Source organism: Dromiciops gliroides, chromosome 3 (assembly GCF_019393635.1).
Source record: "Dromiciops gliroides isolate mDroGli1 chromosome 3, mDroGli1.pri, whole genome shotgun sequence".
Taxonomy (NCBI): Eukaryota; Metazoa; Chordata; class Mammalia; order Microbiotheria; family Microbiotheriidae; genus Dromiciops; species Dromiciops gliroides.
In genome coordinates this window covers 95,742,945-95,756,561 of record NC_057863.1, presented here as the reverse complement: position 1 = coordinate 95,756,561, position 13,617 = coordinate 95,742,945, and the positions used below count along the sequence as shown (strand labels likewise).

Genomic DNA, 13,617 nt, shown 5'->3' with positions numbered 1-13,617 from the left:
GCCTCAGACACTTGACACTTACTAGCTGTGTGACCCTGAGCAAGTCACTTAACCCTCATTGTCCTGCCAAAAAAACAAAAACAAAAAATCCACCACCAATAACAACAACAACAAATCTTCTGCTTTTTCAATTAGTATTAGACCAGACATAGGGACACTCTGATCTTTCCAATGAGAACAATGCCAAATATTATCTAAGTATTCTAATTTAGCCATGTGCATTACATAGATTTCCCAACTGTTATTCTTATAATTTACATTGTAGCCATTTTGTATGTTATTTTTCCTAGTACTGTTCACTTCACTCTGCATCAGTTCATAGAATCAGTTAGAGCTGGAAGGAACCTGAGAGACCCTGGAGTCCAACTGCCTCATTTTATAGATAAGAAGCCTAAGCTAAGGCAAAGAAACAGGCACAGAAAGGTAAAGGGATTTGTCCAATAGGATTTGAATCCAGATCTTTCTGCCTCTAGGATATATTCCCTATCTACTAACCACAAAACCAGTGCTTCTCTGAATTCTTCATATTCTTCATTTCTATATGTCACATTCTATTTCATTCATACAGCACAATTTATTTAACTATTCCCCAATCTACGGGCAGCTACTTCGTTTCTAGTTTTATGCTATAGGGCACTAGGTGGTGCAGTGGCCTTGAAGTTGGGAGGATCTGCGTTCAAATCTCACCTCAGACACTTACTAGCTGTGTGACCCTGGGCAAATCACTTAACCCCAATTGCCTTAAACATCCGGGTCATCTTCAGTCATCCTGATATATATATCTTGCCACTGGACCCAGATGGCTCTGGAGGAGAGAGTGAGGTTGGTGACCTTGCACAGCCCTTCCTCACTTAAATCTAATTCACTGCAAGTCATGACATCACACTGATGTCATGGTCCTCTTTGAGAACTAAGCACAAACAGCAACAAATCTCCTTTCAACCGAAAGCAGTTTTTGTGGCCTTAGGATTGATGCATGCCCTTTGAGGAGGAATTCATATCATGGACCCCTTTGGCAGTCTGATAAAACCCATGGACCCCTTCTCAATCTTGTTTTTTTTAAGTTCATAATTGAAGCAAATGCTAAACTTTAGTGATAGATTAGTGAAAATAAATTTGTTTACTTATTTTTTGCTACCCACCCTCACAGGCCCCCCTGAGATCTATCTGCAGATTCCCTTACTGGGCTGGTTGAATACAGTTTGCCCTACTTCTACCCCTCCCCCTCCACAATACTCCTCTGGTTTCTGATGCTTTTCTCATTTCTTTCCCATGTTCACCTATTTCTTACTGACACTTATCAGATCATCTGTGCTTGCTACTTCTTGCCACCTCAACTACTGCCCCTCCTTCTGATGTGGGATGGATTTAGGGTCAAATTGATCTTGAGTCATCCCAAAAGAATTACAGGACTCAGTGATTCAGTTTCACAAGTTTTATTACAATATTGTGAGTGAACACAGGGAGAGAACCAGAAAAGTGGAAAGGTATCTCTCAAATAAGGAAAGAAAAGACAGTTATATTTATAGTATATGTAAATTGATTATCAGTCTCAAGGGGTGGGCTTATCCTAATTTGGAGTACCTGGGGGCTTGAGCCAACCCCCTGAGGGGGGTATCTTTTTCTGTGGAGGTGTGTTTTGGGGGTTTATATGTCATAAGGTGAATCTGGAAATAAACTTGGCCTTTTCTGTGCATGTCACCTTTTCATTCCCATGCCTAGTTTCAAAATATTTTCATTTATCAGTCAGAATTTCTATAGGCTGTCTCTTATGTCTTTGTTATAGTTCAGGTCTCTATGACCTGCCTCTTTATGTTCTTGTTATGAGTGCTGATTAATGTGGGTAATGAGAACCTAGGCCCTGACTTGTATTAATGAAGACTCAAGTCTTAAGTTATCCATTAACTGGGGTCTGAATCCCTCTTAGAGCTCAGATCTAAATTAGAGCTCAGGTCTTAGGTTTTTCTGTTAACCCCTTTTTTGCCTCCTATATCACTTCTGCTCTTGACCATCTTCTCTCCACTGTCCCCCCATCTCTCTCCTTTCCTCCCCACTTCTCTACATGGGGAGCTTGGCTTTTGTACCCCTTGCCAACCAATGAGAGTATTGATTTTCTTCTGGGGGCAGGGCGGTGGAAGTTCATCAACCAGTCACAAGTCATACAGAATCTTTAGACCTCGTTTTTTAAAAAAATTAATTGCTATTGGTATATGATATGGGAGGAAAAAAGGGTTTAAGAGAAAAACCTAAGACACAAGCTCTAAGTCAGATATGAGCTCCGAGAGGGATTCAGACCCCAGTTAATGGATAACTTACAAGTCAGGATGCTAAATTCTCTTACCCACATAAATCGGTACCCATAACAGGAACACAGGGAGAGAGGCCATGAAGACCTGAGACTATAACAATGATGAAATGACAGGCTATAGAAATTTAGACTAGAAGTAAATGATAAATGAAGATGTTTTGAAACTAGCCATGGGAATCAGAGAGACATGCAGAAAAGGCCAAATTTAGGGGCAGCTAGGTGGCGCAGTAGATAGAGCACCGGCCCTGGAGTCAGGAGCACCTGAGTTGAAATCTGGCCTCAGACACTTAACACTTACTAGCTGTGTGACCTTGGGCAAGTCACTTAACCCCAATTGCCTCACTTAAAAAAGAAAGAAAGAAATATATATATATATATATAAAATATATATATATATATATATATATATAAAATATAGAAAAGGCCAAATTTGTCCCCAGATTCATCTTATGACATGTAAACCTCTAAAACACACCTCCACGGAAAAAGGTACCCGCCTTGGGGGTACCTAAGCCTTGGGGGTTGGCTTAGGACCCCAGGAACTCCAAATTAGGATAAGCCCTCCCCTGTACCTCCCTAAGGTAGAGATTATTATAATGAGACTGATAATCAATTTATCCATTCTATAAATATAACTGTCTTTCCTTTCCTTATTTGAGAGATACCTTTCCACTATTCTGGTTTTCTCCCTGTGGTCACCCACAGTATTGCAATAAAACTTGGTAAACTGAGTCACTGAGTCCTGTAATTCTTTTGGGATGACTCAAGATCAATTTGACCCCAATTCCATCCGACATCAGTATATGCACAAGCAATATTAATTTATTAATATTATACCAGTAAGGTATTGACCACATGTCTCCCTAACTTCTCATGGTCTCAGGCCACATGATAGAGAAAGTAGGAAGAAAGCTTCAGCATGCCAATTAGCACAAGCAGGAGAAAAGCCCCAGAAGACCCAAGCTGTCTCCCAGAGATAGCATGTGGTCTTAAGGAGACTCAAGAGAGCTCAGAAGACCTAAAATACCTAGAAGATCCAGAAGACCCAAAGGGATGATGTCAGAGAAAAGAACACAAAAGACCTTCACTCAAGTTGCTTAAGGAAAAGTCCATTATCTAGGTGTGGTTTGATTCCATTAGTCCTTCCCCCACCCAGACAATAGAATCTATTTCTTTTGTTCACTTGGGTTTGTCCCAGATGAGATTTGATGGTTTCTCTATAACTCAACTTTCTGGAAGGGGTGGGGCGTGGAGGAGAAAGGACTGAGAAAGTGATCTCTGGGTCCCCCCCCCAAATCCATTATTAATAATTATTTTCTCACAGCCTTATTTACATGTTTGTTTGTCATTATTTCTTGCTTAAACTCTTTTTGGTTTCTGTATTTAGCTGTCCTAATTGATCAAAGTTGTTAGTAGCCTAGGCACCAAAAAGGTGGACCTTTTAATACATAGTAATCTCTTTTGGGAAGAAGCACCCACCTGTCCCTTTTCTCTGTTGATCTATTTGTTCTCAAATAGACAACCTATATTGCTTTCACTTATTACTTGCTACACAATATTGATGCTGTGATTAGTAAGTGTTTCTGGTCTGGTTTTACCAAACCTCCAGCTGTTTTGGATGAACAGATTCAGTTAACTTAATCTTTGTAAGAGTGATAAAAAGTGTGACTGCCAAAATTGTTAGGAAAGGAGGACTGGAGGAACAAATGGAATTTTAAAAAATGTAGATAGTTTTAATTTTTTCCAATTACATGTAAAGCCCATTTTTTCAAATGAAAAAAATCATTCCATGTATAACCATTTTCATGTTGCTTGGAGTTGAGGAGTAATATTCCTATTTAATGGATAATTAATTTGATATAATCACCCACAAAAACTGGTGCCTACAGGCCCATAATGGGGGCATTGGTTGGCTAGCACCTTTCTTTCCAAATGTTATAAGAATAAAAAAAAAATATTGGAGGGGCAGCTAGGTGGCGCAGTGGATTCAGGAAAACCTCAGACACTTGACACTAGCTTTGTGACCCTGGACAAGTCACTTAACCCTCATTGGCCCGCCAAAAAAAAAATGTATTGGTCTTCAAAGGAAAAAGCAGAACCATTAAAATAACGTACTTAGTTAGATACATTGGCAAAGACCTTTCATAGAGATTGGTAATTCAGGTATTACCTAGCTCCAAATTAGAGTTAACAAATTCTAAATGAATGGCACTACCCCTAGACTCAGACCTTTTCTTTTACTCCCTTTAACAGGGCAGATGATAGAGAATCTTATACAGTCCAGAATCTAGTCGTTCCTTTGGAAATATCAATGCTCTTTACCTTTGAAGTTGAGTATTTTTGTTAGTTAGGAATTATATTCTTTAGTTCCTCAGATCAAACACATCATTTACAAGCATAGGACTATTAGCATTGGGTGAAATTTAAGGAATGGTAGCAATCACTTGAAATCAGAGCTTTGCTCAAAGATGTCAGAATGAATTCTGCCACCTGGAAATTTAGACCAAGGATGTTTTCCGGTCACCAAAAACCAAAAAAAAGCCAAAATGAAAAACTTCACTGCCAGTTTTGTCACTAAGTGAGCAAAAGCAGCAGTTTTTCAAAGAAAATACTAGATGGGGAATCAAGGATCCTGGGTTCTATCAACAATTTTATTATTAAGTCTTTATTGTCTCTAGGTAAATCATCTTACTGTAAAATTAGGTTAATATTTCTTATCTCAAGGGAATTTAAAATGTAAATTGATTTGGGGCAGCTAGCACCAGCCCTGGATTCAGGAGGACTTGAGTTCAAATCCGGCTTCAGACACTTGACATTTACTAGCTGTGTGACCCTGGGCAAGTCACTTAACCCTCACTGCCCTGCCAAAAAAAAAAAAGGGGGGGGGTTCAATTAAAAAAATAAAGGTCTTAACCTTTTTTAAAACAAAAAACAAAACAGTGGGTATGACTTATTTGTAAGGATTTTCCTCCAAGAGCTGATATCGTTCCTTATTTACCCTTGCAAGTAACTATTTAAGCTGGCCGCACAGGGGGCTGGTCATAATCACTATCTTTTGATTATACTGGCATTTTAATTTTATGTTTCAACATTCAAAAACAAAAGCTAGACCAGGCTGGAAGCAAATTTCTTGCCAAAAATATGCTTGCACCGTTGAAAAAAATCATTTCCTGTAGGAGTTTAAGTTCAGTGGCAGACTTAAAAAATAAGAACTATGAAGTTGGTTTGGTTGGTTTGTTGTTTGGCTTTTGTTCTTAAAGAGAACTTGTGAATTGAATTTGAGACAGAATTGTACCCATCAGTACCCATACTGTTAACAAAAACAATCTCCTTTGACTCCAAATTATTTCCAAATAAGGCCTTATAGTTTGACTTTTCAGAGATGCCAGGCTTTCAAATTCCATTTAGGATGCAAGAGGTTTTTAAACCTGGCTTTGGTGAACTGGTTTTCAAAAAATATTCAGATGACTCTATTTCAATATAATTAGTTTTCTTTGTAATCCTATGTGTTTTATTCTATTCATTTAAAAAGATGTTATTCTGATTAGGAGTCCTCAAATTTCACCAGACTGCTAATGAGGTCCAAGATGCAAAAGAATAGTTAAGAACTCCTTATAGGGTCCATGACCCAGGTCAAATTAAGTCCTAGCCTCTGGCAGGCTGGAAGAATAAGTGCTGAATAACTAAAGACCACCCAAGGTCAAATACTACAATGTTTTTGAAGAGGGTAATTATTTATAAGATTTGATGTATAATTTATATTACTTAAAATGTCATATCAGCTCAATTAGAGAAAAACCCTCAGAACATAAGTAGCAACTACACTTTGATCTATTCAGAAGAGTTTCTTGAAGTTCTGAAAGAACCCTCTACTTTGGAGTTTCTCTTAAAGTAATCTTTGCAGAAGAATAAAAGAAAGGGGTGCATGATTTGCAGAATTAACATAAAACAGGTCCATACACCCTAAGAAAAATAAAAATATGTAATCTTTTGGAGGTTAAACCTTGAGAGTCTGCAAGGGAACACTTAAAGGGAAAAATATGAATAAAACCCCCCTAACATCCAGTTTGTGTTCTTAAATTGTCAACTTTTAATAGAAAAATAGCTTATAGCTGATAATCAAGAACTTGTATACCATTTTTACAAACCTGGTATTTTTCTTAATGCTACACGAAAACAGGCCTTATACACAGCATTTTTTAAAATGTTCATATTTGCTGGCACTTGATGTTATGGTCAATAGACACAATTACTACCAAATTCAATAAAATACTTAAGTTTATACACACCTTCACATTCAATATTCTCTGACATTAACCATAAAGTAATAATCCATCTTCCACTGACAAGCTCTCTAAAACCATCACCAAAATCGTATATCCAAAGTCTCTTAGGGAAGTATATAAGGTTTATGGTAATTCAAGGAATGACCACTGCAATAAAATTCAAAATACCCTAACTATTATCTTGTGAAAAAGTTGTTGCTATGATTTGAATATATATATGTATAGAATATAGTTCAAAATATCAAGGTTTTACAAGGCAAATTAATTTTTGGTTTAGGAAGGGTTTTTTTTAATGATTTCTTGATATTAATGGAAAGGAATGTCATTTTAAAGAAGGCAAGTGTCATTTGGCAAATTCACAAACTTTCACATTTCACAACTGATCCTCACATTGCTTTTCAAATAGTGGAGTCCTGATTTTTTCCTTAGGCTATAGCGTAAGAGGTTTAATATAAACTTTGTGACAAATAAAATCAACTTTTTTGTAGCCTAAATTTTGGGGATTAATCTAATATTTCAAATATTTTATGTTACTTAAACTATATAAGAAAAAATTACATCGGTACTTTGGATAATCCACTATTTTCATTATCTGAAGGAAAAAGTATACCTTTAAAAACATTCTTTCCATCAAATCCTATTTCCACCAGGTTCCTAATATGAAATCACAATTCAATCTTTCAAAAATTACAATGCTTATGGCAATTCACAGTTTTAAAATGAATAGCAAGCTAAATTTTTCAGGTTTATCAAAGCATAAACATACTAACAAAAATCAAATCAATCCGTAGGTGCAACGGGTGATTAAAATACTAAGAAAACAGAATGCCTTGTTAAATTACCATCTAGCATATTTTGCATAGCATTTTACTCTTAAAAGTAAACCCAGGACTTCTTTCTTTAGCACAGTAAATTAGTAAATAGGTTGCATTTCTTTGATCTGTAATGTTCTTTAAATATTTAGGCTTAAATCTTGTAATAATACAATACATTAATATTTCCAAACACTGTCCCCTACTAAACCAAATTAGCTGTTGCAACTTGTTTTTTTTAATTGGGTGGTGGAGGGGAAAATGGTGGGTAGGGGGAACTATTAAAATACATTCCATACCAATAAACTATTCTTCCCAACTAACATCTTTATAATGAACCCTGCTGCATAAATGCATTCCCTCTGGGTGCCACCTGTACCCAGACTTCATCTTCGGAGAAGGAGCTAGAACTCCCTGACTCCGAATCCAGTTCACTGAGTCCTTCTAAGTCCCAGTCTGCGCTGGATTCACTCCGCACATCATCTTCCTCCGTGATGAAACTCTGTCCCGGCTCAAGGCAGGAGGGGTAGACCCGGGCTGAGAGGCAGATGAAGCCCGAGTCATACTGCAGAAGTCCCAACATCGTCCCTATGTTAACCCAGCGGTCATCACTGGGTTCATATTCATGTACAGTGACCCTGTTCTTCTTCCACTGCGGGGTGGTGGAGGTGATGAGGAGTAACTTTTGCCCATGCCTGACAATCTGGTAGTTGTGGGTATCTGCATCCAGGGGAATGTTGCTGATTCGCCTCCACTCTCCCCGGGCTGGATTGTAGACTTTCATGACTGGGATGTCGCAGATGCAGTAGATCTCCTCATTGAAGACACAAGCCTCCTGGAAGTCACTGCGTTTGAGAGAGGCACAGTTCAGCCACTGGTTGCGGCTAGGGTCATAGCAGAGCATCCGTTTATTGTTGACAGCATACAGATAATCCTGAACCATGATTAATTCAAAGGAGTAGAAGGAATGGGGCACGGGGGCCACCAGAACCCACTGGTTCCTCTGAATACTGTAGCATTCCACCTCCTTCAGTTTCACTCCCGTCACGGGGTCTCGGCCTCCCAAGATGTAAATGTAGCCATTGAGGTAGGCCAAGTCCATGCCCTCTCGGCACATCAGGCGGTCAGCCAGCTGTTGCCAACTATTCTGGGCTGGATTATAGACCCAGAGTTGCTTCTTGGGCTGGGCCGCCAGGTAGATGTCATTGTCTGGGGACACACAGACAGCTGAGGAAGTGATGGTCTTATTGTGAGCAAGGCTGGTCAGAGGGGAGGGCATGGTGTAGATGTCCCCCGAGTATGGGTCGTAGCACAAGAAAGGGTCCTTGGGGTGTCCGAAAAAGATGACCATCTCCTTGGCCATCATGCCTATCCTGCGGGCCGGGCTCTCGGCCACTGGGCCGGTGGCGCCGCTGGAAGCCGGCAGGGCAGGCTGTGGGGTCTTGACCATCACATCCCCATAACGGGTACGCAGGGCGGCCTCGATGAGCCCTGGGCAGTAGCGCTTGACAAAGGGCTTGGCACGCAGCCCCTCCAGGTAGGCCCGGTCACGATCCCCGAAGTGGAGCCAGCGCACGCAGCGGAGCACATCAGGGGCACTTGGGCCCCGCTCCAGGGGGGCGGCCTCCAGCCACTGCACCGCCACAGTGCAGACGATGCGCTCGCTGTCCACGTCCAGGCTGTCAAGGCGCAGCACCTCTTGCAGCTGGGCCAAGCTCAGCTCCGCCAGGGACTCCTCTCCGCCAGGGCGGGGCGCCCCGCTGAGCTGGGAGAAGTTGCGGGCCACAAAGGCCAAGGCCTTGGCCCGCAGCTGCGGGTGATCGAAGGCGTCCGCAAACTTGAGGATGGAGGCACAGTTGGCCACGTCTAGGCGGCGGGCCAGGAAGGCTGCGCAGGCCTCGCGCACGTACTCCAGCTGCAGCATGTCAGCGGCCGCGTAGAGCCTCTGCACGTTGGTCTCGCTCACCGACACGCGGCCCGTGTAGCAGTAATCCAGCAGCAGCGCCAGTGACTCGGCATCCACGTCGTGCATGGTCACTCGTGGCTGCTGGCTCTCGAACAGGCCACCCGTGAACATGCTCTTGAAGTAGGGGCACGCGGCCGCCAGCACGTTGCGATTGCATGAAAAGAGCCGGCCTGCGCCGGGCCCCCCCGCCGGGCACCGCCACCTCGATGGTCACATCGCACAGCAGCCGGGCATCATAGAAGGACTTGAGCTGGGCCAGCAGGGCGGGGGGCGTGGGCCGCGTCCTCCAGCTCCTCAGGTCCTGAGAAGAAGGACGAGACCGAGGGTCCGGCCATCTTCCTAGGCCGCCTTCCCCCGCGGGGGTTGGGCAGGCGGCGGGGGCGCGGAGGCTCCTCCCGGGACTGCGTGGTGGCGGTGGCGGAGGCGCGGGCGCCGGGCCGGGGCCGGGGCCGGGTCTGAGGCTGGCTAGGGGGGTTGTCTCCTCGCTCGGAGGCCGGCCGCCGCCGCCGCCGCTCCGCTGCAGCGCCCGCTCTCGAGTCCTGCCGCTGGCTCTGCGCCCTTGCCAAGCTGGAAGCGCAGGTTTCTCTTCTCAGCCGGCTGCGTCCCGCTCGCTTCTGTCGTCTCCCTTCTCCTCCTCCGCCTCCTCCTTCTCTTCTTCAGTGCTCTCGGCAGCAGCGGTAGCAGCAGGCTGAAAAAGCTGCAGCTGCTGTCCTGGTGACGGGGGCGGCCCCCGGGAGACTACAGTTCCCAGATGTCTCCGGGAGGCGCAAGGCATGCTGGGGTCAAAGAAAGGTCGAGAGAGGATGGCACGTCGGGAGTTTTCGTTTCATTGTGTTGTGTCTGCGGGCCGTTTGTGGGAAAGGAGGCGCTGCCGCTTTTGGCCCTTAATTTGTTTATAACGTCAATTAAAGCGTAGTCCCCCCCCCCTTTTTTTTTTAAATGCAGTGGTGGGAGACGTTAGGTGTGGAATATTGCCTATGCTATCAGACACTTTTTTTTTCTCCCTCTAATAAAAACCATTTTAATATTAAAACAAGGGATGGTCCGCTGGGTAAGGGAGGGGTAGGGCGGACATCAAATATGACGTCACCACAGAAAGCATCAACCAAAATAAAAAATCAGTGACTTTTAAGGATATCCTTTAAAATTCTCTTAAGGAGTTTGATAAATATTTCTAATATTAATCGCTCTCTATTTAGCCATCTCGTGATTCTTCTTACTGCTTTGGAGTCGAGGATGGTGGTGATCCGTGGCTTTAATAGAGTTCACATAGAAATGGCCGCGAAGCTTTAGTAACTCCTCTCCCACCCCATCCCCCTCCCAGAAGCAGCTGGTTAATTATCTTCTTGGATACTGAAGATCTGTCCAGATTTAATTTTTTTTTCGAATTATATATTTGCAATATTATTGAAATATATTTGAAATATTTACATCTGTTATTGAGATGTTTTAGATAGACGGATGGATGGATAGATATATGAAAATCTGAATTCAATTGTCTTCATTGTAGGAAGCTAGTAAAATTCCCATGGAGAACATATTTACAGTATCTCCAAGCCAGTGCCTAATTTGAAGATACGAGATAGCTAAGAATGCCCATTTAAGTACAAACAATGACAATGGAGGGAGTCTCTAACAAGTGAGGCAGGTGATGAAAGCCTGAAAGAATTTTTTTAGATGCCTCTGAGCTTATTACAGAGCAATCTTTGGTATTCGAGTCCCCTTTCATCTACACACAAATTCCTTGGTGCTTTTAAAAACTAAGAACAGTGACCAGAACTATGAAGCTATTTTTCCAGGAGTCAGGAAGACCCGAGTTCAAGTTCAGTCTTAGCCACTTACTAGCAGAGTAACCATGGGCAAGTCACTTAATTTCCCTCATCGGTAAAATGGAGATGATAATGGCCCCTATATTCCAGGGTTGTTTTGAGGACAAAATGAGATAGTATTTGTAAAGCATTTAGCACAGTGCCTGACACATAGTAGGCACTATATAAATATCAGCTATTATTTGTTATTATTCCTTCAACCTCCAGTGGGACTGTTAGATATTTAATCCTCTTGAGTCCAGAGTCAACAGAGAAACCAGCATTCATTTTTAGCATACCAAAAAGAGAAGATGGTTGCTTTATAAAAGTTCCCAATTATTGTTTTTTACATGATTTAGTCTAGCTAAATTGCTTTTCTTAGCTTTTTTTTTCTTTCTTTTTTTTTTTTCTGGTTGGGCAATGAGGTTTAAGTAACGGAGGTCGGATTTGAACTCTGGTCTTCCTGAATCCAGGGCTGGTGCTTTATCTACTATGCCACCTAGCTGCTCCCTAAATTGCTTTTCAGACCACCATGCACCTTCAAAAGCTGATATCTTATATAGTCGGTTCATACTAACTTTTTAGAAATTTATTTCAAAATATTGGTCATTCACACTGTTTCATAGTCAGCTCTTCTTTTTTCACCAAAAACTTTCAAGGTGTTTTTTTTTTTAATAAAAACTTATTTCCACATGATGTCCTGAAGATTTTTGCAACATTTGTGTGAAGCTTGGGCTTTTAGGAATTCATTTTGATGCCTCCAGTTTACATGAGCATACTCCATCTGTTGCCACTCTGGACAGGCTTGAAAAATAGCCAACCTTATAACTTTAAAAACTTAATGTTTAGGGGGCAGCTAGGTGGTATAGTGGATAAAGCACTGGCCTTGGATTCAGGAGTACCTGAGTTCAAATCAGACCTCAGACACTTGACACTGACTAGTTGTGTGACCCTGGGCAAGTCACTTAACCCCCATTGCCCTGCAAACAATCAAAAAAACCCACCTTAATATTTAGAATTTTTCAAGACTCAACATGTTAGATACCTTCCTCTAGAATAAAGTAGGGCTTAAAAAAAAACCTTTCAGATAAGTACTTTGCCTTTCAGACAGAAATTTCAAAAGGTGTGTATAAATATGAGAGCTACTATGGCATAGGACATAGAGTTGGCTTCTAATCCCCAAAGACCTGGTTTCAAATCCCACCTTAGATATACACATTGGCTGTGTGACGGTGAGTTATCACAGTCTCTTAGTTCTCCAGGCAATCTTTACAATCTATCTTTTTTGTTTTTTGTTTTTTGAACTGTTACAATCTAAATAGCAGAGACGGTGCCCATCTGCCAGGGTAGAGGTAGGGAATTTTCTCTACCAAAAGAATCATAGGTTCAATCTCTATCCCTTGTAAATATCTGAAGTGGTAAGTAAAAAAAAAAAATTAACATAATTTACAGGAACAAAATGTCTTAAAACACTTTAGAGGGGCAGCTAGGTGGCGCAGTGGATAGAGCACTGGCCCTGGAGTCAGGAGTACCTGAGTTCAAATGTGGCCTCAGACACTTAACACTTACTAGCTGTGTGACCCTGGGCAAGCCACTTAACCCCAATTGCCTCACTAAAAAAACCCAAAAAACCAAAACCACTTAGAGATCAAATGATGTAACTATTGTCATAGAATTAAATCCATTCCACAAACAGTTAAGTGTGGATACAGTGCCAGTGTGGGAGAGATAGTGTACATAGGAATAGTACAAGAATAGTTGAAGAAAAAGTGCTAGAAGTAATAACTAGGAGGGAGAAGGGGAGGGTGGAGGGGAAGATGTGGCCAGGGAAAAGGGGACCTAACAGAGATGAAAACTCGGAGAGAGACAAGACCTGCACAATGGAAGGAAGATGAAGATTCTGAGAAGTGGAATCGAAGGAGAGTGTGTGAATACACCCAGTGGGGAGATTTGAACTTTGAGTCTGGGCAACAGTGACTAATCCAGTTTGACTGGAATGCAGAGGTCATGAAGAACAGTAGTATGAAAACACTAGAAAGGTAATTCAGAACAAAATCAAAATGCCAAATTAAGGAGGAGTTTGGTTTGGTTTGGTTTTTTAAACCCTCAAAGGGTTTTGAGTAAGTGAGTAACATTTTAATTCAACAAATAGACCTTTTTTTTTTTTTGGTAATTAATATGTGCAAGGCACTGTGCTACACACTAGATATACAAAGACAAGAAACTTAAAATATGATCAGATCTGTGCCTTGGGAAGTTTATTTTCTCAGTTGTGTGGAAGATAGACCAGAGACCAGACATACTGGAGGCAGGGACAATAAATAATTGATATTCAGCATTTTTACATTTGACTAAGCAATTTTCATAAATTCATAATACCTAGTATTTATATAGCACCTACCATGTTTGAGGCATTGTGCTAAGTGTTTTAGAGTCT

The 13,617-nt window shown here is 41.7% G+C and overlaps 1 protein-coding gene across 1 annotated transcript; it reads right to left on the bottom strand.

The window, feature by feature from the left end:
- Positions 1 to 6,374: 6,374 nt before the first annotated feature.
- On the bottom strand, positions 6,375 to 10,028 carry KBTBD7 (kelch repeat and BTB domain containing 7; the record flags this gene model as incomplete). Its single annotated transcript, XM_043993368.1, is given in 3 exon segments — positions 6,375 to 9,558; positions 9,560 to 9,640; positions 9,642 to 10,028. Coding segments are annotated over 3 exon segments (2,292 nt in total), but the record flags the coding sequence as incomplete, so codon positions are not given.
- Between the last annotated feature and the right edge of the window lie 3,589 nt (positions 10,029 to 13,617).